We start from the raw sequence: 26,475 nt of genomic DNA on the forward strand, positions 1-26,475 counted from the left end.
TAGTGAGAGCGGGGAAGCTGAAAAGATCGGGACCGGGCAGTAAAAAGTGCCTCCTGCGACCTTGTCAGCTCTTCATGCACTTCCGGGAAGAAAGGAACGGGGTGGGGTGTGGCTTTGAGCGGTGCCACGAGCCCAGGAACCAATCACCGAGCCACGAGGGTTCAGGGAAGAGCGGTGAAATCCACTCCAACCGACGCTCGCGGCTGCCCGGGAAAGCATGTCGTCATCTCCGCGTCAGCCTTTGACTGGGCAATCGACCCCGAAGGGAGGAGCCCAGCTGAGGCTTCCGAATGGACGAGCCCGCTCTCCGATGCTGCGCTCGAGAGCTCATCACTTTCGCGGGCTCCGAATAAGAGGTCAAACTCGCCGTGAGACGAGCCGGCGGACTCACCCGGAAGCCCGATCGGGGCAGACGAGCATGCTGGGGAATGGGAGGTCCGTGGGGGGATACCGGTGGAGGCGGTCCCATTGGGGTCCCCAAATCGCCCCCAGTGCTAGCCGCGCTGGCCTCAAACCCGTGGGTAAAAGGACCAAGGTGGGTAAAAGGACGAAGGCGAGCCGCGACCGCAACGTTGCCATGGACATATTCTCACAATGAGAACATGACCATCCACAAATGCTGTCTCCGCGTGAGCAGTGCCCAGACATGAAATACAGTGATCGTGACCGTTAGAAGGCGAGAGATAACGAGCACAACCAGGAATAACACACAATCGGAAAAGCATCTTTAAAAAGACGCGTCTTTAAAAAGACGTTCCGTGTGTGCGCTCTTTTAGAGAAATATATACTCTTTTAGAGGGGAAAAATGCTCTTTCAGAAAATATACTCTCTAGTTTTTCTGCCGAAGCGCCCAGGGGCATTCTCTGCAGTGCACCAGTGCAGAGGAGGGAGAAGCCGCTGAAATGCGCCGTCAGATCCAGCAGAGGTGAATGAACAGTAGTATTCAGCTCAGTGAGCATGACCGTTTGGCTCTGAAGAGAAAATCTGAATGAGTGGTTGCATACCAGCTCCTTTTATACCCGTATGTTCGGGGGAGTGGCATGCAAATACCACTCGCCAATTTTCATTGGCCTTTTATCAAAGACCAGAGGTGTCTCGGGCTCCCAAGAGTGACCCCTAGTGTCACTACATCGACACCAACATCGAGTGAGTGACAGATAGGGAATCATGTTTACTCCCTCTCAATTTTTAAACTGATTACACACCCCTGCCCACAGCTATCCCAGTGGTTCGCTCCTTTAAGTACCTGGGGATAGATATTTTTCCGTCTCTACATGAAATTGTCTCAAAAATCTTGAATAAGATTTTAGCTAAGATATCCTCAGATTTGGAAAATTGGTCTTGTCTCACTACTTCTTTTCATGCTCGTGTATCGGTGATTAAAATGAATGTCCTTCCTCGTATGAATTTCTTTTCATCAATGATTCCTGTATCTCAACCATCTGGTTATTGGAAAAAACTTGATGCGTGTGTTTCTCATTATATATGGGATGGGAAACTTCCTCAAATCAAGTTGCTTACCTTACAGCATTGCAGATCACAGGGAGGTCTGTCTTTCCCCAACTTTAGACTATATGCTCAAGCCTTTACCCTCCGTCCTTTATCAATCTGGTTTGATCCTGATGCTTCGGTGTCATGGAGAGCGATTGAGGAATCTATTGTCTCCCCATATGAATTGAAACATCTTGTTGTATCGGGGGTCCTGCTTAGGCAGTGTAAATTACGGTTTGGTCCTATTGTAACACATCTCCTCTCCACTTGGAGGGATGTCGAAAGACAATCGCAACAAGGCACAATCTGGCACAGTCATTCGCGTATTTTTCACAATAATCATTTTTTGTCAGGCAATGTTCCCTTTCACTATCCGCAATGGACACGTAACAAAGTAATTACTTTGGGTTATATTTATGATGATAATGGCCTTAAATCCTTCCAGAACATTAAAGCTCAATATAATTTACCAGGTTACTTTTTTTATGTTTTTGTGTATCAGATCGGCCCTGCGGGCATATGGGGTGCCTTGGGACTCCCAATTACCTACTCATCCTTTGCGCAAACTAATTCTTCCTTCTGAGGGATCTCCCTCTTCTGCTTCAGTTATATATCTATACCTTCTTGAACATTCCTACAAACCCTTGTCTATTACAACTGTTTGGGCTAAGTATCTTAATGCTGATGTGGATGATTTATTTTCTGATCAGGTATGGGAGATGTTTAAGCTGTCCTCAAAGAACCCTAATCACCAAATGATACATTGGAAATTACTACATAGGGTTTACTTGACTCCGTTGAAATGTCACTATATGAATTTGTCTCCCTCTCCTCAGTGTAATTTATGTTCTCAAGGATCCCAGGGTGCGTATTTTTTTTTTTTTTTTTTTTGGGAGTGTCCCTCTCTCTCACCTTTTTGGACTCAGCTCTCACAGGACTTATCATAACTATTGGACACTGATTTATGTTTGACTCCATGCCTTTTCTTCTTGAATGACTTTGGGGATTTTAACTTATCCGTTCAACAAAGAAGCTTACTGTTGGCTGCCCTCACAGCAGCAAAGAAAATTTAAGTCAACTGCTAGAATCCTCCTCACACAATGGTCTGATGAACGTGGACTGTATCTTTACTAGATATTATATCAATGGAACTCTCAATCTCTCATATACATGAGTCCTACGCTAAGACTGTGAATATGTGATATGCTGCTTTTGATTGTCAACTTTTTTATCATCTCTGTAAACTCTTATTTTTCATTTTCTTAGTTTTATTTATACATTTATTTATTTTTGTTTATTTATTTTGTATCTAGATTTTGTGTATGTATCTTATTTCTATATCCTTTGAGTCTACCAGGGCTGGGATGGGTTTGGGGTAGGTTCTAGATTGTAGGGTTGTTTTTTGTTTTGTATTCTTGTTTTTCTGTATTTTGAATTAAAAAAATCAATAAAACAGTTGTTAAAAAAATAAATAAAAATAAATAAATTATGTTTCACTTGTTCGCCCTCCCATCCAGCCCTTGCTGGCTTGCTGTCTCGGACATAGGGGCTCGAGATCGAGACTATCAAGACATTTGTAATCTAAGTAAGGAAGGTTGCAATATTGGAGAATAAGGTGGAGATGGGAAGGAGGCGGAATGCTGGAATAATTGTATGGTAAGAGGCTGCTTATACATATATATATATTTGCTAGTAGCATGATTGACAGGTATGAATGATCAGGCTCCTCCCAAACTTTTGTGTAGAAGACTGTATGTCTGAATTTATGTCCCACTAAAACTTCTGCGTAAAACCAAAACTGACAATTACAACAATTTGTATGGTACAACTGGCCAAAAAAAACCCAGGGAGAAAGGCATTTTTTGATTTTAAGACACAAAATAGAAATAAAAACTACCACAGCACTTCCGAAGCACCTGTTAGTTGCTATGCACTGCAAAATGTTCCTGATCCATGAGGTCAATGTGTGCAATATCTCGGTTGATTTTTATGTAATTTGACCAAACATTAAAAAACATTTAAAATATTGCAAATTAATGTTGCTAATGAGAATCCCTGATATAATCACATTTATTTTAAGACAAAATACTTTGACATTTTCAGTTTTGTTCAAGGTGATTACTGCATTCATGAATTGAATGACATCAACCGTCACACACCCAAAATTAATGAAAGCACACAGCTATATGAATATGACAATAAGCACAAAGGTATCAACCAGAATAAGAATCTATAACTATCTATCATCTATAACTGTTCGCACACATATGCATACACAGACAAAATGACGAAGCAATTGGCAATGGTGCTACTCAACAGACAGGGCAAACTTCAACAGTTGGCGTGCAGTGTAAACTTCACAGCTTTTGGTAGGCACGATGCAAGACAGACAGAAGAGCACTGACCTGCCACACCAGGGGCTCCACATGGTCGGTTGTAGAGGAAAGGCAGGCACTGAGGACAACAGTATGAGAGGATGCGGTGAGCACGCTGGCTATGATGGCATCCCTCATGGAGAAAGGAAGCATGGTGTACACCACAAAGATGATGAACAAGAAGAAAGAAACCTGGAAACACAGGAAATAGAGTACAAGGTTAACAGGACACATTCTTGAAAAGGATAGTAAAATGTGTCAATGATGCAATGATTGAGCTTATTAGGATAATTTGGGACTGGTTTTATAACAGGTTATTTTGGTTATATCAAGTTATGGGGTTATCGGGGCAAGTTGTCACACATTTTTCTCCATTGAGTATTTATGAGGGTAGGGTTTTTTATAATATTGTGAGCTTGATGATTGTGTGTATGTTGTACAGTGAGTTGAGTTCAGTAGAGCATTATTAATCTCTTGTTTTTTTACTTGTAAATTACATGTCAAGACTAAAGGCTGGAATCATTGTGTTGGTTTAACCTTGTGTATACAAGTTTTTGGCTGTTTATGCTATGCCTCCAGTGACACATGCATAAGCAAAACTATATCAGGTAATCAGGTATATCAGGTATCAGGTAATAAAGCAAATATTTTGATGTGCATATGGCTAAGCTGAAACCTTTTACACTTCTAAGTATGGTATGGATAATTGTCTTCAACAACATTTTCAAGTCTTTAGCCTTAGCTACATAAAAATGGCACGCAAAGCCGTATTCTTATTTGTGGTTATGTTGCATATTGGTTTGCCAGCGATTGTTGTGGAATACATTACCTTTTCCAACAACTTGCTGCTTTGGATTCTGCAGTGTACTGTGTAGTTCAAAATATATTTCAGAGTGGCTCTTTATCTTTATCTGTACCTTTTGTAATATAAGCCTAACTTCTCTTCAACTAGTTTTGCTTCAAGACCCAACTGAAGCGACAACCCAGCACCAAAATTGTTTAGCATTCAAAAGTAAACACAAATGCATTTAAAATCAACCATGGAATTCATTTATATTGTCATGAACTGCATAGGCCAAACGTTATTAACATAGGCCAAATATGAACATAAAATAACATTTAACACAAACAGGAAACAACTTTAACCACCAATGCACTGATTAATTTCGTCCATACCCTCTTAAATGAGTGATACCAAAACAGGCGTGCATCCCATTTCAAATTTCAACTGACACACTTAAGCTGAAAGCCTGACAGAATGATATTACTCTGGTAAGTGAGAGAAATACATAATTTCTTAAGCAATTTTATTTATTTTTGCCTTCCTACTTTTAATTTATGACCTACTGTATATATCACGTCGACCCAGGCCAGTGTTTAATTTCCTGAATAACTAAATATCTGTTGTGGATCAGCCATTAATGCTGGTGACTGTTCATGTTCTAATTTCCTTTTTTTTTCTTTTCTTTTTTTTTTAGATGGTATTGAAATTAGAAAACATCATGGTTACTTGTGTAACCTCCGTTCCCTGATGGAGAGAACGAGAGGGGTCACACTTGGGAGCCCGAGACACCTCTGGTCTTTGATAAAAGGCCAATGAAAATTGGCGAGTGGTATTTGCATGCCACTCCCCCGGACATACTGGTATAAAAGGAGCTGGTATGCAACCACTCATTCAGGTTTTACGCTGAGGAGCCGATATAAGGTCCGGCCATTTCAGCGGGTAGTTCAGCGTTGTGGCAGGAGGGACACAATTTCTCGTTTCCTCCATCAGGGAACGGAGGTTACACAAGTAACCATGACGTTCCCTATCTGTCACTCACTCGACGTTTTGTCGATGTAGTGACACTAGGGGTCCCTATACGAAACGCCACAATTGGCTGAACTGTGTTACGTGAACTGGCGGTGTGTGGTGGGCAGACTACTGTGTGCCTCATAGCCAGCACACCAGGTTGACACATAACCTCCCCCAACATATTTATGAGTGTCGAACGGCCCTTTTTGGGGACAAGTCGACTACCCAAAAGATAGAGACAGGCTTAACCCAGTCGTGGCCTCTTTTCCCCTTCTTTTTTCCACTCCCTAAAAAAGAAGGGGGATTATCCGACTAGGCCGCCAGGTCTAGTCGGGGGGTGTCCCTCCCAAGGGGAAGACACCGCGGAGACCACACCTCGCCCAAAGAGAAGGGGGGGATATTTAAGTGGAAAAATACGTCACATGGTCTTTCCAACCATGTGGGGAGTCTTCAAGGTAGATCCTGCCCAATGGGGGAGGAGTTACTACAAACATGGAGACTGGGGCAGAGGGGCTCTGCCCAAGGAAGACGCAGTTTGCCAACAGGGAAACGAATTAGCGGAAGATATATAATCGCATGGGGTTAGCCTTACAGGGAACCACCACATGCGGAGCACCTACCCCAGAACAGGGCTCTTAGCGCGTGTACTGGCCTGGCAGTGAGTCTCTCTGAAAACTCGACTGCCACAGGGCTCGGAGGAAGTCAACCAGGGAACAAAGTTTGTGAACGCTACTGGGAATTAATGGCGCACATCTTCAGCACCAAGGGAGTGATACACCCGGCCAGCTATCCCGGGCTTATCCGCTTGGGTTGCGTGCCACTACCTGGGACGAAACCGGTTCCACCTGGAGATTGTAGAACCTTGCACAGGTGTTGGGTGTTGCCCAGCCCGCTGCTCTGCAAATGTCTGTTAGAGAGGCACCCCTGGCCAGGGCCCAGGGAGCCGCTACACCCCTGATAGAATAGGCTTGTAGCCCTACCGGGGGTGGCATGTCCTAGGCGACATATGCCATAGTTATGGCGTCAATGAGCCATTGGGCGATCCTCTGCTTGGAGACAGCGCTTCCTTTCCGCTGTGCACCAAAGCAGACAAAGAGCTGCTCAGAGATTATAAAGCTCTGCGTGCGATCCAAATAGATGCGTAAAGTGCGCACCGGACACAGCGACGACAGGGCTGGGTCTGCCTCCTCCTGGGGCAGCGCTTGCTGGTTCACCACCTGGTCCCTAAAGGGGTGATGGGAACCTTGGGCACATAGCACGGTCAGGGTTTCAGGATCACGTGAGAGTAACCTGGACCGAACTCCAGGCACATTTTGCTGACAGAGAACGCTTGCAGGTCACCTACCCTCTTGATGGAAGTGAGCGCAGTCAGGAGGGCAGTCTTCAAGGAGAGTGTCTTAAGCTTGGCTGACTGCAAAGGCTCAAAGGGGGCTCTCTGTAGACCCTGAAGAACTACAGAGAGGTCCGATGAGGGAACGAGGTGCGGTCTGGAGGGATTCAGCCTCCTGGTGCCTCTTAGGAACCTGATGATCAGGTTGTGCTTCCCTAAGGACTTACCATTGACTGCGTTGTGGTGTGCTGCTATGGCAGCAATGTACACCTTCAAGGTGGAAGGGGACAGCCTCCCTTCCAATCTCTCCTGCAGGAAGGAAAGCACTGATCCGACTGCGCATCTCTGGGGGTCTTCCTGATAGGAAGAACACCACTTAGCGAACAGACAGCACTTAAAAGGCATACAGGCACCTCGTAGAGGGGGCCCTAGCCTGAGTGATCATGTCTACCACCGCAGGTTGACAATATGCTACTTTGTCATGTTGTCTGTCTGAACTAACACGTGCTTGCCCTGGATCAACGGCCAAAACCTCCGCAGGGCGAGCAGAATTGCCAACAACTCGAGGCAGCTGATGTGCCAATGCAGTCACGGACCCATCCAGAGGCTGGTGGCTGCGTGCCTGTTGCAAACAGCGCCCCAGCCCATTTTGGAGGCATCTGTCGTGACCACGACACGCCTGGAGACCAGTTCTAGAGGAACACCTGCCCGTAGAAACGAGAGGTCAGTCCAAGGGCTGAAAAGACGGTGACAGACCAGTGTGATGACCACGCGACGTGTCCCGTGGTGCCATGCCCATCTCGGGACTCGAGTCTGGAGCCAGTGCTGAAGCGGCCTCATATGCATCAACCCGAGCGGGGTGGCCACCGACGAGGATGCCATATGCCCCAGGAGCCTCTGAAAAAGTTTCAATGCTTTTCAAAAAATCAAAGTTTTCAATGCCTTCAAACAGGCCAGCACCGACTGGGCGTGCTCGTTCATAAGACGCGCCATCAAGGAGACTGAGTCCAATTCCAAACCAAGAAAAGAGATGCTCTGAACCGGGAGGAGCTTGCTCTTTTCTTAGTTGACCCGAAGCCCTAGTCGGCTGAGGTGTGAGAGCACCAGGTCCCTGTGTGCGCACAACATGTCTCGAGAATGAGCTAGGATTAGCCAGTCGTCGAGATAGTTGAGAACACGAATGCCCACCTCCCTTGACGGGGCAAGGGCAGCCTCTGCGACCTTCGTAAAGATGCGAGGAGACAGGGACAGGCCGAAAGGGAGGACTTTGTACTGATACGCCTGACTCTCGGATGCAAACCGCAGGAAGGGCAGACGAGCGTGCTGGGGAATGGGAGGTCCGCGGGGGGATACCCGGCAGAGGTGGTCCCATTGGGGTCCCCAAATCGCCCCCAGTGCTAGCTGCGCTGGCCTCATACCCGTGGGTAAAAGAACCGAGGCGGGGAGCCTCTGGGGTGGCTTGCTTTCTTACGAAGGCAACGTTGCCATGGACATATCCTCGCAATGAGAACATGACAATCCACGAATGCTGTCTCTGCGTAAGTAGTGCCCAGACACGAAAGACAGTGATCATGACTGTCAGAAGGTGAGAGATAACGAGCACAACCAGAAATAACACACAATCGGAAAAGCATCTTTAAAAAGACGCGTCTTTAAAAAGACGTTCCGTGTGTGCCGCTCTTTTAAAGAAATATGCTCTTTTAGAGAAATATACTCTTTTAGAGAAATATTCTCTTTTATTTCTGCCAAAGCGCCCAGGGGCATTCTCTGCAGTAAACCAGTGCAGAGGGGGGAGAGGCCGCTGAAATGCGCCGTCAGATCCAGCAGAGGTGAATGAACAGTAGTATTCAGCTCAGTGAGCATAACCATTCGGCTCTGAAGAAAAAATCTGAATGAGTGGTTGCATACCAGCTCCTTTTATACTCGTATGTCCGGGGGAGTGGCATGCAAATACCACTCGCCAATTTTCATTGGCCTTTTATCAAAGACCAGAGGTGTCTCGGGCTCCCAAGAGTGACCCATAGTGTCACTACTTCGACACAACGTCAAGTGAGTGACAGACAGGGAACACAGGAATAAAACTAAATGAATTTCCAGGAGCACATCACAACCATAAACATTAAGCATCACTGATATAAAGATGAAGTGACCCCTATTCAAGAGAAACCAAGAGCAAAGAGATTTGTAAATTCTGTTCACCCTGTGCTATATTGAAAGCCCTAAAACAACACATTATTTGATGTTTCACCTTGTGAATTTAATAATATATATATATATATTTTTAAATACAACAATTTCAAATCAGATGATTGCCACATGCTCCAAAAAAGGGGACAGTCAAGTGTTTACCACTGTGTAACATGACCATTTCTTTTAATAATATGCGTTTGTGCACTGAAGACACAAGTTTGTTAAGTTTAGCAAGCAGAATTTTCCCCCATTCATCCATTATGCAGGTCTTCAGCTGTGCAATTGTAGGAGGCCTTTGATGCCATATTGTGCGCTTCACAATGCGCCACACATTCTCAGATGGAGACAGATCAGGACTGCAGGCAGGCCAATCTAGCACCCACACTCTCTGTTAATGCAGCCATGTGATCTCCGATCCCTAAGACGTCACTGTCTTAAAAACTGGCATTCGTCTATAATTTATATTACTGTATGACATGGGCTCAGGAATACTTCGTAAACCTTTATCAGTCAACACAACTCGCTGCTCCATCCACAGATGCAAGTTAAGGCTTTACTATGCAAAGCAGAAGCCTTACATCAACACTGTCCAGAAGCGCTGCCGACTTCTCTGGACTCGGTCTCATCTGAGATGGAAAGTAGAACAGTGAAATCATCTTCTGTGGTTCGACAAGTGCACATTTAAAATATTTTTGGAAAAAACAACTGTCAAGTTCTCTGAGCAAAAGAGGAAAAGGACCATCCAAGCTGTCATCAGCATCAGGTCCAAAAGCCAGTGTCTGCCATGGTATGGGGGTATGTCAGTGCCCCTCACATGGGTAACTTGCACATCTGTGAGGACACCTTTAATGCAGAAAGATATGTACAAACATATATACTGCCATCCAGATGCTGTCTTTTCCATGGACTTTCCTGCATTTTCCAGCAGGACAACGCCAAACCACATATTTCCCAGATAACTCAGCCCGGGTGGCGGAGGACGAATCCTAGTTGCCTCCGCGTCTGAGATCGTCAACCCACGCATCTTATCACACGGCTTGTTGAGCGCATTTCCACGGAGACATAGCGCATGTGGAGGCTTCACGCCATCCACCGTGGCAACCGCGCTCAACTCACCATGCGTCCCACCGAGAACGAACCACATTATAGCGATCACGAGGAGGTTACCCCATGTGACTCTACCCTCCCTAGCAACCGGGCCAATTTGGTTGCTTAGGAGACCTGGCTGGAGTCACTCAGCACACCCTGGGATTCAAACTAGCGAACCCCAGGGGTGGTAGCCGCCCAAACAGATAATTAAATAAAGTAGGTACACTCTCTGAGTGGTTACAAGCAGAGTCAAGTGAAGGAAAGAGGGAGGGACAACAAGAACAAGAAAACAAGAAAACAAACCAGAAAACACCACAACAACTGAATCTGTCTTACAGCCATATAGCCTAGATGTACTTCAAAGGCAGATCAAATTATTAAGATTATTGAACAATAAATTTAATGTCTCAATATCTCACCAGAGAATGCTTGAAAATACTATAAATACAACATTGTCGTGTTCTATTGTTATAAGTAACTTTGTTAGTTCATAAATAACATTGTATATTTTTAAATTGTATGATAAACTTATTAGCAACCTATTTTGTTGATGATTTGTTTCTCATACTTTTTGTACCGGACTTTATATATTTTTATTGTGGATTATTCATCCAAGTAAGCTAACAAACACGTAAACATCTCATTTATTTAACATATTTTAAAGCAAACAACCCAAGGTAAGATTTGACATAAAGTTTGAGGCTATTTGGGGTTTACAGATCAGTGGTCAGCAAAGAAAAAGGACATTTGCATTTTATACCTCACCAAAATAAAATTTCACTTTGTGATATTTAAAAAAAAAATTATTCAAACTGTGGTATTATGGAAACAAAATAAACTGTACAGTCACCTTCCAAGGAATGAGAGCTTTCATTTGATATATGACTTGTCTATTGAAGTGCTATGTGAAGGATTTTATATTCATTTTAACATTTCTACAACGTAACCTCTAGGTGGGGCCAATTTGTGACACAAATTCAAATTCAGGCCTTATTTTGTTATTTTATGTAACTAAATGCAAAACATGGTGTTCTCTGAAAAGTCCAGGTTCTAAGCTTTCATATTATACCACATATGCCTAACTTATGCATCCAGGGATGTCAGTGTTTTAAGTGTTAAAATGGCTTGCCATATAGCGCCTCCTCACAGAGTAAAGCTTTAGTTTTATTTAGTGTTGCTGATTTTGTTTAATTGAAAATGTTTTACATTTAAAACTTGTTTTAAAACCAGTTTAGTTGCACAGCGGTGGAAGAGAATAAAGCTAGTCAGATCAGGTTATGCTCATTGTGAAGAAGAGTAAAGCACAGATTTTATTTAGTGAAAGCTCATAGTTCATAAAATCAAAGCTACGTTATTAATCATACCAATAAAACGCAGTTCGTATGAAAGAGGACTTACTTATCAAGTAATAGTTACAACAGTTATTTATCAAGTTGAGCAGATACTGCCAATGCAAGATGGAATATCCTCTTGTGAGCAAAATTATTTGCATTGTTATACAAGCAGATGGGGGGAATTAAATGAAATTTGAGCAGTGTTGTTTTATTTATGCTTTGTTTGCCTTGCAACCTGTCAGGAGCTTTCTCTGAGACCTCAATATTCAAAACAGTAATCTGTCACTGTACATACAATGCAGTCACACACAATAAGTGACCACCAGTGCATGTTACATGCCCCTGCTTAAGACAAATGACTTATGAGTTAGGATCAGTCCCCTTTTAATTCCACAAGAAATATAATTAAAGAAAATTGAAGAGTACATTCCTAACTTTCAAAACAAGGAATCTATAAGAATGTATTTCACAAGTTCACTGGTTCATTAAGTCCTGGAGCTCTGAGATCCCCCCTGGACTCTCTGACTAAAGCATTAAATAGAATTACAATTTTGAAAATAATTGGAATAGGTCGTCACTGGTACGAGGGAAGCAGCCACTTATGTATTCTTGGGACATGATTGGCAGTCCGAAAAGATCAACCTCATACCGAACTTACATTTGGAACTTCATTTGCGCAATGAAATTGAATGAAAATGCATGCTATGAACTTGCTATTTTATCAGCAAACCTTACTGAAATATTGTCTTTATTTATAAATATCAGAGGAGACAAATTCTTATGCCCACATCTGTCAGCTTTTGCAAATGTTTCCTGGAAAGCTGACTATTTTCTGCTGTGTTCTGGCCAACTCCTGGGAAGTTTGTTTTGTCCATGTTTTATCCTGGGTTTGCCAGCTAATGTTATGATGGTAAGAGAGCTTTTTCGAAGGCAACAGCAAAACATCTCTAACAACATTAAATCTGACAGTCAGTGATATGGCTATTATAGTATCCTCCCTTTTAATCTATTTACATGCTATGACACAATATTCAATTTTGAATGGATTAGTAATTTCATATTTTGCATAGTATTGTCTGGCAGACCTCTCTTCGTGTTTTGTATCTGAGGAGATTCTTATTTTGCTGTTGTTCATCCAATCATCTACAATGCCAGCAAGACAAACACTATGGTCAGGAAATGTAATTTAAACAATCAATCTCTGTAACATTTTTGTAACATGATTTCGTCAACATCGATCACACGGGGAAGTCGCTATGTTGTTTTTGAGAGTTTGACACCTGATGCCGAATCACTGACAAGTGCAATCTCCTATCAGACATTTTTGAATCGGGTCGAATGTGGAGCGTTGGAGACTGGGTTCAGATTTGCGTTTAAACCAGGAAGCAATCATGTTTGCAGAAACAGTTACAAGTAGGGCTGAAATGATTAGTCGACGTTAACGACAACGTCGACAATAAAAAATTGTCGACAAAAATTTTCAGTGTCGAATAGTCGTTTGATCTTAACGTAACATAAGATCATATGAAACTCTAATGATTGCACACAAGAGCAGCACTGCAGCTCACGCCTGACTGAGGAGAGGAAGAAAACACATCTCACAGTCCAGACGCACTCTAAACTTTCCAAACAGCTTCAGGTGATGTAGATCGCAAAGTATTTTGTATGACCATTTTGAACAATACATTTATACAAATCTACAGCAAAGACAATTAAACTTTTGTACAGCGCTCCTTCTCTTGTAAACAATGATGCGCTTCCTGCCTCCTCCTCCACGTGATGCGTGACCTTACCAATGAGCTTACAACATCCCTCTCATGAGCGTGTCACAGAGATTTACGGAAGCGAACATTTGTAGTTAAAAAGTATATAAGTATTGTTTTGTTTCTAAAAATAATCAATCGTTTGGGTTCAGAAGAACTTTATTTGTCGACTGGAGTCGTGTGGATTATTTTGATGCACTCTAAATATGCATTTTGGACCGTCAAAAAATTTAGTACATTCACTTGCATTGTTTAAATGAAATCCTAAAAATCCGTTTTGATGAAGAAAGAAAAGAGGGTGAGTAAATTATCAGCAAATTTTCATTTTTGGGTGAACTATTTCTTTAAGTACTGCAGTGCATCTCCTCCTCATGGACTGCACCAGATTTGCCAGTTCTTGCTATGAGATGTTACCCCACTTTTTCACCAAGGCACTTGCAAGTTTCCGGACATTTCTGGGGGGGAATGGCCCTAGCCCTCACCCTCTGATCCAACAGGTCCAAGACATGCTCAATGGGATTGAGATCCAGGCTCTTCGCTGGCCATGGCAGAACACTGACATACCTGTCTTGCAGGAAATCACGCACAGAACTAGCAGTATGGCTGGTGGCATTGTCATGCTGGAGGGTCATGTCAGGATGAGCCTGCAGGAAGGGTACCACATGAGGGAGGAGGATGTCTCCCCTGTAACGCACAGCGTTGAGATTGCCTGCAATGACAACAAGCTCAGTCCAATGATGCTGTGACACACCACCCCAGACCATGATGGACCCTCCACCTCCAAATCGATCCCGCTGCAGAGTACAGGGCTCATTCCCTCGATGATAAACGAGAGTCCGACCATCACCCCTGGTGAGACAAAACCATGACTCGTCAGTGAAGAGCGCTTTTTGCCAGTCCTGTCTGGTCCAGTGAAGGTTGGTTTGTGCCCATAGGCGATGTTGTTTCCAGTGATGTCTGGTAAAGACCTGCCTTACAACAGGCCTACAAACCCTCAGTCCAGCCTCTCTAAGCCTATTGCGGACAGTCTGAGCACTGATGGAGGGATTATGTGTTCCTGGTGTAACTAAGGCAGTTGTTGTTGCCATCCTGTACCTGTCCCGCAGGTGTGATATTCTGATGTACCGATCCTGTGCGTGTGTTGTTACGCATGGTCTGCCACTGCGAGGATGATCAGCTGTCCTTCCTGTATCCCTGTGGTGCTGCCTTAAGCATCTCACAGTACGGACATTGCAATTTATTGCCCTGGCCATATCTGCAGTCCTCATGCCTCCATGCAGCATGCTTAAGGCACGTTCACGCAGATGAGCAGGGACCCTGGGCATCTTTCTTTTGGTGTTTTTCAGAGTTAGTAGAAAGGTCTCTTTAGTGTCCTAAGTTTTTATAACTGTGTCCTTAATTGCCTACCACCTGTAAGCTGTTAGTGTCTTAATGACCGTTCCACAGGTGCATGTTCATTAATTGTTTATGGTTTATTGAACAAGCATGGGAAACATTGTTTAAACCCTTTACAATAAAGATCTGTAAAGTTATTTGGATTTTAAAAAAATTATCTTTAAAATACAGTGTGCTAAAAAGGGATGTTTCTTTTTTTGCTGAGTTTAGTAGAGAAGTATGGCTATTCGGACACAGTGTTAGTTTAAAACTGTAAAAATAAAAATAAAAAATACATAACATAACAATAAATGTATGGCAGCACAGGGTGCCAAACATTTACCATAAACTGAAAAAACAGTTTTAGACCTTGAAGTGAATTAACATGTTTAGACTGCAAAATTAAATAGGTGTTTTAACTATAAACTGAAATAACATGTTTAAATTGCAATTTCAAAAGGTGTGTAAACACTGTAAATTAAAATTGATGTTTAAAATGTACTTTGAAATAACATATTTCAACTATAAAAATAAATTGTATGTTTCGACTGTTCATTTAAAAAAAAATATATATTTTTTTTTTTAAAAAACAACAACAACACTGATAGTGCATTAATAAAAAATTAATTTTTTTTAAATAAAAACATGATTTGAGAGTAAATAACATAAAACAAATGCATTTCATTTGCTCCATTAGACTTATTATTTTAAAACCTAGAAATCTTACATTTTAGGAGTTGTTAAGCTAAAGCTCGACTCTTCACCACAGTGGTAACCCCAAAACTCCAACATTACAGAAACTCTTCTAAATCTCAAAATAACAGTATATTACATTAAAAATAAATAAATAAATAAAATCTCCCCATTTATTCATCTTGCACAGAAACAAATGAAATAGCTCATCATCAAGTCTCGTGCAAAGCATGGTGGGGGAAAAATATATCTTATAAAACAATAAATTTACAGTTCACTTGCAGTTTATATGATTAAATTATATAAACATAATATACACACCTTCTGGAACTTCATAAATCTGTTTTTTTACTTGTTTTATTTTATAATTTTTTTTATCTGTATTGTTAAACAATGTAGTAACAATAGAAGAAGGCTGCATGATTACTTAAAGTTCACCTTTAGTGTTCTTTCCAGGTGCAATGTCCAAATCACATGTAGAGAAAGTGCACAGTGTCACTCAGACAAACACAATACACCATCAGGGTAACATGTGACACTAAAATAATGTTAAAAACATTAACTAAACTTCATAAAATATAACATAGAACACCCCAATGTACATAATTGATTTCAGAAATGAAGAAGAAACCTAACTATTTCCATAAAATATAGTGAAATGTTATGGTTCACGCAGGGACTTCTGGGAATGCCCACATATTGTTTTTCACCGTAATTTTAATAAAAGTTTACAGTAAAAGTACATGTATTCTCTTGTAAAACATAATATAATATTTTACCGTTAATTATACAGTAAAATCATAAGTGTTGGAAAGCAGCCGCCAACAAGACTGCATGATTGGGTACTGCATGATTCTATATTTGGCATTATAGATACTGTGTAAAGATTGGTACCATTAATATATAATCTATATTAATTTATATTATGAGATGTCACAATTTAGTCTGTAATACGGGACAGTTGGCAGTCTTAGCAAGGACAGAGTGGGGACAACAGTGGATCAAATCCTGTGTGTGTGTGTGTCCCGTGTGTCCTTGGGTTGCATCTGTTATACAGTCTGTAATTCTATTTTTTCTGTTAATTTACATTTTAAATCTCAGATTTTCAATGTGGACTTTTGAACCCCATTGGACATAGAGAGGTTGAGTGTGAACTTAAGTCTTCGTGGTAGAAGCTGCTCATGTTTCATTACTATGTTTATCATTGCTGTGCTAATACCTGAGGATATTCAGTTCTATTTAAAATACTTGTTTAATTTACTATAGTGGTTTATTTTCTAGTATTGCAATAGCTCCATTTTCAAAACTTTGATCCATTATTTAACACACCTGCGAGACTTGTCAGTCACTGACAACCAAAGCTTGATGCCTTTTACAGTCTCCATCATGGTCTACATTACTGAGGTAAGACAAATGTTTGATATGATAAAAATGCTAGATTTGTTTTTTTCCCCCAATATTTATTACTGAGGTATAATGACACTGAAATTAGTCCCATTTCAGTTTAGCCAATTCTGTAGTTTGCAATTAGCAGATGTCAATGCAGTGTCTGTGCAGATCAGTCACATTTCAAAGTAATTAGATCTAACGTCCTGGTTACTTGCGTAAGAGGGGCCTCTGCCCAAGGAAGACACAGTTTACCAACAGGGAAACGAATTAGCGGAAGATAAACGTTGCATGGGTTTACCTACAGGGAACCACCACATGCGGAGCACCTACCCCAGTACAGGGCTTAGTTAGCACGTGTACTGAGCCGGCAGCGAGTTTCTCCGCAAACTCGTCTGCCACAGGGTTTGGAGGAAATCAACCAGGGAACAGAGTTTGTGAACACTACTGGGAGTCAATGGAGCAGGCCTTCAGCTCAGGGGAAGTGAAAGGCGCTATGCGCAAGTGATACACCCGACCAACTGTCCCGGACTTACCTGCTTGTGCGTGCCACTACACGGGATGAAACCGGTTCCACCCGGAGATTGTAGAACCTCACAAAGGTGTTGGGTGTTGCCCAGCCCGCTGCTCTGCAAATGTCTGTTAGAGAGGCGCCACTGGTCAAGGCCCAGGAGACCGCTACACCCCTGGTAGAATGGGCTCACAGCCCTACTGGGGGTGGCATGTCCTGGGCATGATATGCCATAGTTATGGCGTCAATGAGCCAGTGGGTGATCCTCTGCTTGGAAACAGCGCTTCCTTTCCGCTGTCCACCAGAGCAGACAAAGAGCTGTTCAGAGACTGTAAAGCTCTGCGTATGATCCAAATAGATGCGTAAAGCACGCACCGGACACCGCAACATCAGGGCTGGGTCTGCCTCCTCCTGGGGCAGCGCTTGCAGGTTCACCACCTGGTCCCTAAAAGGGGTCGTGGGAACCTTGGGCACATAGCCCGCTCAGGGTCTCAGGATCACGTGAGAGTAGCCCGGACCGAACTCCAGGCACATTTCGCTGACAGAGAACGCTTGCAGGTCTCCTACCCTCTTGATGGAAGTGAGTGCAGTCAGGAGGGCAGTCTTCAAAGACAGTTCCTTAAGCTCAACTAACTGCAAGGGCTCAAAGGGGGCTCTCTGTAGACTCTGAAGAACTACAGGTGTGGTCTGAAGGGATTCAACTTCTCAGGAACCTGATGATTATGCCGTGCTTCCCTAAGGACTTAACGTCCACTGTGTCGTGGTGTGCCGCTATAGCGGCTACATACACCTTCAACGTGGAGGGGGACAGCCACCCTTCCAACCTCTCCTGCAGGAAGGAAAGCACCGATCTGACTGCGCATCTCTGGGGGTTTTCGCTCGGGAAGAACACCACTTAGCGAACAGACGCTACTTAAAGGCATACAGGTGCCTCGTAGAGGGGGCCCTAGCATGAGTGATCGTGTCTACCACCGTGGGTGGTAGACCGCTTTAGTCTTCCGCATCCCGTCCAGGGGCCAGACATGGAGATTCCAGAGGTCTGGTCACGGGTGCCAGATGGTGCCCCGTCCCTGAGAAAGAAGGTCCTTCCTCAGGGGAATTTGCCAAGGGGAAAATTTGACCACCCCCGGAACAGCCTGGGATGGGGGAGGAAGAGGCCTGTCCTCATGACCCGTGGAGACTGCCACATCAGGGGTGGATTTGTGCCACATCTGGGCGCACAGGGGCGGGGAGACTGCCGCTGGAGCGCCAAACTGCCAAAATGGAATGGTGGACGGTGGTTGTGATGACGGCCATGCACACTGGGTATGTGACCCAGGGAATGAGGAAACCGCTCTTTTGCTGAACTGCAGCCACTTTGGCATGCGGCAAAATTAAATGAAAAGGCAACAAAAGATTCTCCTCCTGGCCCTCCACTGGGGGATGGAGTGGTCTGCTTACCAGCTCCAAAGCAGTGGGTTTCATCGTCCCTGGGTCACCCATCTCAGGGGCACTTCGAAGCCTTTCGTGGGTTCTTGGCGGCCGGCTGTGAGACGGGTGGCATCTGATTCCTGCGGTGGGCTCCACACAGGCAGCCGGTGCAGTCACCGCAGGGGGACACCCTTGGTGACGAGCAGGTGGGGTGCAGGATCTTGAGCCGTGCCGGTGCAGGATGTGACAGATAGCCTCTGTCTACTGCTTCACCGTCGAGAACTGCTGGGCAAAGTCCTCGACGGTGTCGCCAAATAGGCCAACCTGGGAAATGGGGGCAGCAAGGAACCTTGCCTTGTCGGCCTCACCCATCTCGACCAGGTTGAGCCAAAGGTGGTGCTCCTGGACCACCAAGGTGGACATCGCCCGCCCGAGAGACCGTGCCGTGACCTTTGTTGCCTGGAGAGCGAGGTCGGTCGCCGAGTGCAGCTCCTGCATCAAATCTGGGGTGGAACTACCCTCGTGCAGTTCCTTTAGCACCTTGGCTTGGTGGACTTGCAGGAGAGCCATGGCGTGCAGGGTGGAGGCGGCTTGTCCAGCGGCACTGTAGGCTTTGGCTGTCAGGGACGACGTAAACCTACAGGCCTTGGACGGGAGCTTTGGGCGCCCGCGCCAGGTGGCGGTGCTCTGCGGGCATAGGTGCACCAGGAGCGCCTTATCCACTGGGGGAATCGTCAATAGCCCCTGGCCGCCCCACAGTCGAGGGTAGTGAGGGTGGGGGAGCTGAAAGATCGGGACCGGGCAGTAAAAGGTGCCTCCCATGACCTTGTCAGCTTCTCGTGCAATTCCGGGAAGAAAGGAACTGGAGCGGGGCATGGCTGCTTTGAGCGCCGCCACGAGCCCAGGAACCAATCATCGAGCCGTGAGGGTTCAGGGGAGAGCGGAGGGTTCCACTCTAGCCCGACGCTTGTGGCTACCCAGGAAAGCATGTCCGTCATTTCCACGTCAGCCTGTGACTGGGTGACCGTACCCAAGAGGGGGAGCCCAGCTGAGGCTTCCATGTCAGATTGGATGAACAAGTGGTCGAACTCGCCGTGAGACAAGCCAGCGGACTCATCTGGAAGCCCGATCGGGGCAGACAAGCATGCTGGGGAATGGGAGGTCCATGGGGGGATACCTGGTGGAGGTGGTCCCATTGGGGTCCCCAAATCGCCCCCAGTGCTAGCCGCAATGGCCTCATACCGTAGGTAGAAGGACCGAGGCGGGGAGCCGCTGGGATGGCTTGCTTTCTTACGTTGCCATGGTCATGTTCTCGCAATGAGTACATGATCCATCCACAAATGCTGTCTCCGCGTGGGTCGCGCCCAGACACGAAAGACAGCGATCATGACCGTCAGAAGTTGAAAGATAATGACCGCAACCAGGAATAACAAACAAACGGAAAGGCATTTTTAAAAAGATGTTCCATGTGTGCCTCTCTTTTAGAGAAATATACTCTTTTAGAAAAATATACTCTCTTATTTCTGCCGAAGCACCCAGGGGCGTTCTCTTCAGTGCACCAGTGCAGAGGAGGGAGAAGCCGCTGAAATGTGCCATCAGATCCAGCAGAGGTGAATGAACAGTCAACTCAGTAAACATCGACCGTTCGGCTCCGAAGAGAAAATCTGAATGAATGGTTGCATACCAGCTCCTTTTATACCCATATGTCCTGGGGAGTGGTATGCAAATACCACTCTCCAATTTTCATTGGCCTTTTATCAAAGACCAGAGGTGTCTTGGGCTCCCAAGAGTGACCCCTAGTGTCACTACATCGACACAACGTCGAGTAAGTGACAGATAGGGAACAATAATTAACACAGTAATTCTCAATGGGATGCTTTCTTCTTTCAGAGCAGGAAATTCAAATATTGAGAATGTCAGTAGAGACATTGTCTTCATCACAGAATTCTTCAGATTTCTCAAACGGCACCCAAAATTATTTTACGATTGCATTGACAAGTCTATATTCTCTCTGTTCTGGACCGGTTATTCTGTAATTTGTTGTCTCCTGGGTTTCCCAGCCTGTGTCATGGTACTATGGGAACGTGATCAAAGACGTTGACAAAAGATTCCTAATGACGTCTTTGTGCTTATTCTGACATATTCTGACACTACCTTTTTAGTGTCGCTAATTACATGGTTTGCTACCATTTTAAATTTGAATGGTTCTGTAATTTCATGTATTCACTAACTGTATCAGGCAGACCTCTCTTCATGCCTTGTGTCTGTGGAGAATAATATTTTGCTGTTGTGCATCCCATCATCTACAAAACCAGCAAAAGAATCGTAATGATCAGGATGGTTATTTCTGACAATCTATTTGTTTATAATTTGTTTTGGATCACTTGATGCCTCATATCCTTGGATTTTAACAGCTTTAGCGTCTATACCTCTGCTTATTGCCCTACCTATCATTGTTTTTTCTGATATCTCAGTTTTGCGAGTTCTGAGGAAAACAGATCCTTCAGGGAAAACAAATGTACATGCACAGAAGAGCCCTACATACCATCATGAACAGCTTACTTATGACGTTCACTGTTTATCTGCCACCATCAGTTATATTTTCACTGGGACACAATACACGATTGAGTTATGAATGTACTTTCTATTTTCTTGCAGTTTGTTGCACAGTTTCAGGCTGTCTCAGTATGACAGTTCTCTATCTGGAGAGTGTAGGTGTAGTGAGGGAGACTCATCAGGCTCATTAAAATCCATGTGCAGCATTTATTATGCAGCAAGCAGATCGGGGTCATAAACAGCAGAAGTTCCAGTACACAGTAATCAGTCCAACCAGGCAAACAAATCCAATATGTGAGACACAGAGAATAAACTGTGAAGGGAAGGGACGATGACAGTGGTCAGCCTGAATCTTTTGTTGATGAATGGCCCGTTGCAGATGTACATGGGCAACATCCCAGACTTGACTGCTTCGAAGCCAGTGATCAACAGCAGGGAGATCAGTGGGTTCTCCAGACCATGGAAATTACGGAGGTTGAAACCCCAGCACACATTCGAAGGGGGTCATGCCAGTGGACAGTTTGTGAAGAGAGTTTTGTGTGTATTCAGCCAGGGCAGAAACTGGCTCCAATCAGATTGGTTTTGATGGCAGTATGTACATAAAAAGCGGCTGATTTCCTGATTGAGACGTTCAACTTGACCATTGGATTGAGGATGAAACCAGACGTAAGACTAACACTGATGTTCAGAATCTCACAGAATGCCTTCCAGACGTGGGAGCTGAATTGTGGGCCCCGGTCAATTACGATGTCCTCAGGCAAGCCAAAGAAATGAAACACATGATTGAACAAGGCTTCAGCGGTTTCCAGGGCAGACGGGAGCTTACTGAGAGGAATGAGACAACAGGCTTTAGAAAAACGGCAAATGAGAACAATGATGTTAGTATTACCTTGCGATGGCGGGAGGTCAGTTAGGAAGTCGACTGCAACATGCGACCATGGTTGGTGAGGAATGGGTAGCGGTTGAAGTAGACCTGCAGGTAGTTGTTTTGAGGACTTCATCTGAGCACATGTGGCGCAGTTGTGGACGAAAGTATATACCTCTGCTGTTAACTTGGGCCACCAGAAACGATTCTGAACCAATTGAGTTGTGCAATTCTCTCCCAGGTGTCCTGAGTTTAGAGAAGTGTGAACCCACTGAATGACATGGGATCAAAGGGCAGATGGCACATAGGTGCGATTATCAGGACACTGAGGGGGAGATGATTCAGTAAGTTGAGCCTACAGACATTGTAGTACCATACATATGTGTTTTCTGTGTGCTTCTAGAGAAGGGGAATAAATGAGAATATCGTCAATGTAGACCACAGCAAATTTGTTAATGATGTCTTTGAATATCTCATTCATGAATGCTTGGAATACAGAGGGTGAGTTCAAAAGCCCGAAGGGCATGACCTGATATTCATAGTGTCCCATGTTGGTTACAAACGCTGTCTTCCACTCATCTCCCTCGCTGATGCGAATCAAGTTATAGGCACTGCGCAAGTCCAGCTTGGTGAATACTTTGGCTTCACTCATCTGTTCAGGAACTGTGGGTACCAATGGCAACGGATAAGTGAATTTTACTGTGATGTCATTGAGCTTACAGTAATCAATGCATGGGCGTAAACTGCCATCCCTTTTTTTCAACGAAGAAAAAGCCCACAGCAGCAGGAGAGGTAGAAGATCGGATGAAGCCTAAGCGCAGAGCCTCCTCCACATACTCCTCCATGGCCTTGGTTTCTGGAAGAGACAAATGATATACACGGCTTTTGGAAAAATGTGAAACTGGGAGAAGATCAATGGTGCAATCTTGAGTGCGATGTGGAGGTAATTCAGTGGCTTTCATCTCGCTAAACACATAACTCATGTCTCGACACTCGACAGGAACATCGGCAGGGAGGTCTTCACGCTATCTGTGCAGGTTTGTAGAGAGTTAGCATACAGGGCAAGGAGTTTTCAGGCATGCAGCATATCAAGAAGGACTCCACTGAATTATATCTCCCTCCCTCCAAAATACTATGGGTGACCAGCCAGGGAAATCCAAGGATGAGAGAGTCTTTTGAGGAGTTGGTGACAAATAGCTGAAGAGTTTCATGGTGTAGAGCTCCTACTTGTAACGACACAGTATTAGTTATTCTCTGAATGGCACCGGACTCTAATGGGCATCCGTCTAGCGCTGTGATACACAGTGGAGGAATACAAGGTACGTTATCAATAGCCAGAGTGTGAGCTAGGGATACATCAATGAAATTCCCTGCTGAACCAGAGTCAATTAGAGCAGTAACTGTAACAGACTGTCCATTATAGCTTATTGTCACCAGAAATGAGTGAGAGCGTATCAAATTGTCAATACAAATGGACAATTGGATGAACTGTTCAAGAGTTAGCTGGTCATCGCGGCTCACCAGCTCAGTTTGGAGAGCTGGTGATAATCCTCGTTGGTAATGGGCTTTGAGTGGAGCATCAGTCCATCCACTTTGAGCGGCCGGCGTGCGAAATTGTAAAGCATATTCAGCAGCTGTAAAAGTTCCCTGTGATATTGCGAGAAGGCAATCTTCCACACTCATTCCTCCTACCGGATGCCCAAATACTCACTGAAGATGAGAGTTAAAGATATCGAGAGAATTGCGGATAGTGGGGTTGTTTTTCCACACAGCAGTAGCCCATCCCAGTGCACTTCCACACAACAAATTAATGACAAAAGCTACCTTGGCTTGTTCGGAGGGAAAAGTGTGAGCCAGCTGCGCAAAGTAGAGAGAACACTGGAGCATAAATCCATTGCAGTGACCCGGGGTGCCATCAAACTTCTCCAGTAACGCAATGCGAGGGTAAATATGGGCGAAATTGAGCGCTGTGTGAGGGTTGGAAGCAGAAACTAGAGGATTGGGCATCACAGGCACTTGTGCTGCAGTTGGTTGGCGGAGATGGCAAAGCACATTGTCCATAGCGGTAGACAGATGGGTAAGCTGTTGGTGATGCTCACCTAACATGGCCGCTTGTGTAGCCAGCGTGGTCTGCACCGCCGCCTCTGCTGGATCTATTGGTGGCGAAGTCTTCTGTAATGAGGGAGACTCATCAGGCTCATTAAGATCCATGCGCAGTATTTATTATGCAGCAAGCAGATCGGGGTCATAAACAGGCAGAAGTTCCAGTATACAGTAATCAGTCCAACCAGGCAAACAAATCCAAAACGTGAGACACAGAGAATAAACAGGAAACGGGCAGCAAGGTAATACACAGTATATACAGATCAGGCAGGTAAATAACGCTCAGTAATATTCAGTGACGAGACAAGACTTCGCAAATGTAGAGTGTGAGTCCAGGACTACTTATAGTGATCTTAATGAGTAATGGCTAGCAGGTGGAGAGTTCAGAATTCAGGTGAGGGTTCCTTCTGCTGGCGCAGAGGGGGAATGGCGGAAGCAAATGTGACAGTATCAACATATGAAAAATTTTATGAAAATAAAATGGTGAAGATGAAATGGATTATGACAAAATGAGAACAGTTTTTCTTTCTTTCTTTCTTTCTTTCTTTCTTTCTTTTTTGAAAGCCTTGTCTTTTTTTCTGTTCTGTTATGTGGTTTAGTTAGTGATGAAGTATTGGAATTGTGTGTGAAAATTATTGTCTTATATGGGCTGATCACTTTTGTGGGAAATCACATTAAACTTCCTTTCTGTACAAATCTCTTTAATTTTTAAGTTTCTTCTGTAACCCAAAAAGGGATACATTACAAAACCATAAATGACCAAAGCAATGAAACTCTATGTGGCGCAAGCTGGTAGGTTCTTTGGGCCAAATGGCTCACTCACATGTGACATGTTAAGCCAACCGACTCACATGGTGTAAGCTGATTTGTCGTTTGACATGTAATCGGGTAGCCAATCAACTTGTGTCTCTCTCTTTTTTTCCAGTTAAATTGCCCAGTTTTGCAGATAAGCGGTTTCACCGCAGTGCGCTGCGAGAGTTTTCTCTGAAACCCAGCTCCACTTGTCAAGATCTGCTATGGGGATTGTTAATAATATATATTTGTGCAGTGGCATGTTAATGCATGCTCCATGCAGCATATGTTTCCTTTTGTCTAATTGTGCTTCAGCGTCTTGTCTGACCAGTCCTCAATATACACTACCAGCCAAAAGTTTGCACCCACTTTACTGAATCTATGTTTGTTTGTTTTTTTGTAACACTTTAGTTTAGGGACCAAAAATTATCATGTAATGATAATAATTAATGAAAGTAATTAATGACTCATAATTGGACTTGTAAGGGACTAATTACGGACTTGTTTGTAATTATAAGGTATTTATTAGGCCTTTGTTTGTTGATTTTATTTACCCTTGCATAATAGCCTCTTTACATTTGGTTTTTCCTAACAATTATCTTATTAGGTAAAAACAAAAGATATCAATAGCTAGTAAGGTGCAAAATACATCCTTTATAGGTTATCATTACACTATGTGAATGTGCAACTTATAAGTATAAAATAAATAGAGGGCAGAGTTTTGATGCTAAGTGTAAATAGCAACAAAATGCATCCTTTTGAACTAAGGGCAAATAGTGTTAGATACTACTTGCACCCCTAATTAAATACTACCATACAGTATATGGGCATCACTGCGGCATTTTTATTTTTATTGTTTATTTAGAGTCCCACAAACACCCTACACTAACCCCTACCCCTAAACCTACCCCTAACCTTCCCTGCTTTGTTGAAAAACTATATGCATTCTACATGTATTTCATACTTAAAAGTCGCACATTCACACAAAGTACTGAATATCTATACAGGATGTATTTTGCATCATACTATCTATTGATATGTTTTATTTTTAGCTAATAAATTCATTGTTATGACAAAAGCAAATATAAAGGGGCTATGAAGCAAGAATAAGAAATCAGCCAATAAAGGCTTAGTAAATACTTTATAATGCCAAACAAGTCCAAATTAATCATGAATTACTGTCTAATTTCTGATTCCTAAACTAAAGTGCTATCTTTTGATCTAAAAGCCTATGGTTAAATGGTAACACTTTACATTAAGGTTCCTTTTGTAAAGGGTTTATAAAAGGGTTCATTAGTGACTTGTAACTCATCTACAAATGCATTATAAATCATGTATATGCAGTTATAACAACATGAATAAAAAGGGTGACTTACATGAGGTACTTGCCAAATAGTGAGCCAATAAATACTCATGTT

The 26,475-nt window shown here is 43.7% G+C and overlaps 1 protein-coding gene across 1 annotated transcript in view; it reads right to left on the reverse strand.

Moving 5' to 3' along the window:
* The window catches only part of LOC127452715 (adenylate cyclase type 2-like), a 224,604-nt gene that overhangs the window by 109,395 nt on the left and 88,734 nt on the right, over window positions 1–26,475 (reverse strand). The window contains exon 3 of the mRNA XM_051718353.1: window positions 3,897–4,058. Within this exon, the coding sequence (XP_051574313.1) occupies window positions 3,897–4,058 (162 nt within the window). The remainder of the gene's footprint in view (window positions 1–3,896; window positions 4,059–26,475) is intronic.

Source organism: Myxocyprinus asiaticus, chromosome 15 (genome assembly GCF_019703515.2).
Source record: "Myxocyprinus asiaticus isolate MX2 ecotype Aquarium Trade chromosome 15, UBuf_Myxa_2, whole genome shotgun sequence".
Taxonomy (NCBI): Eukaryota; Metazoa; Chordata; class Actinopteri; order Cypriniformes; family Catostomidae; genus Myxocyprinus; species Myxocyprinus asiaticus.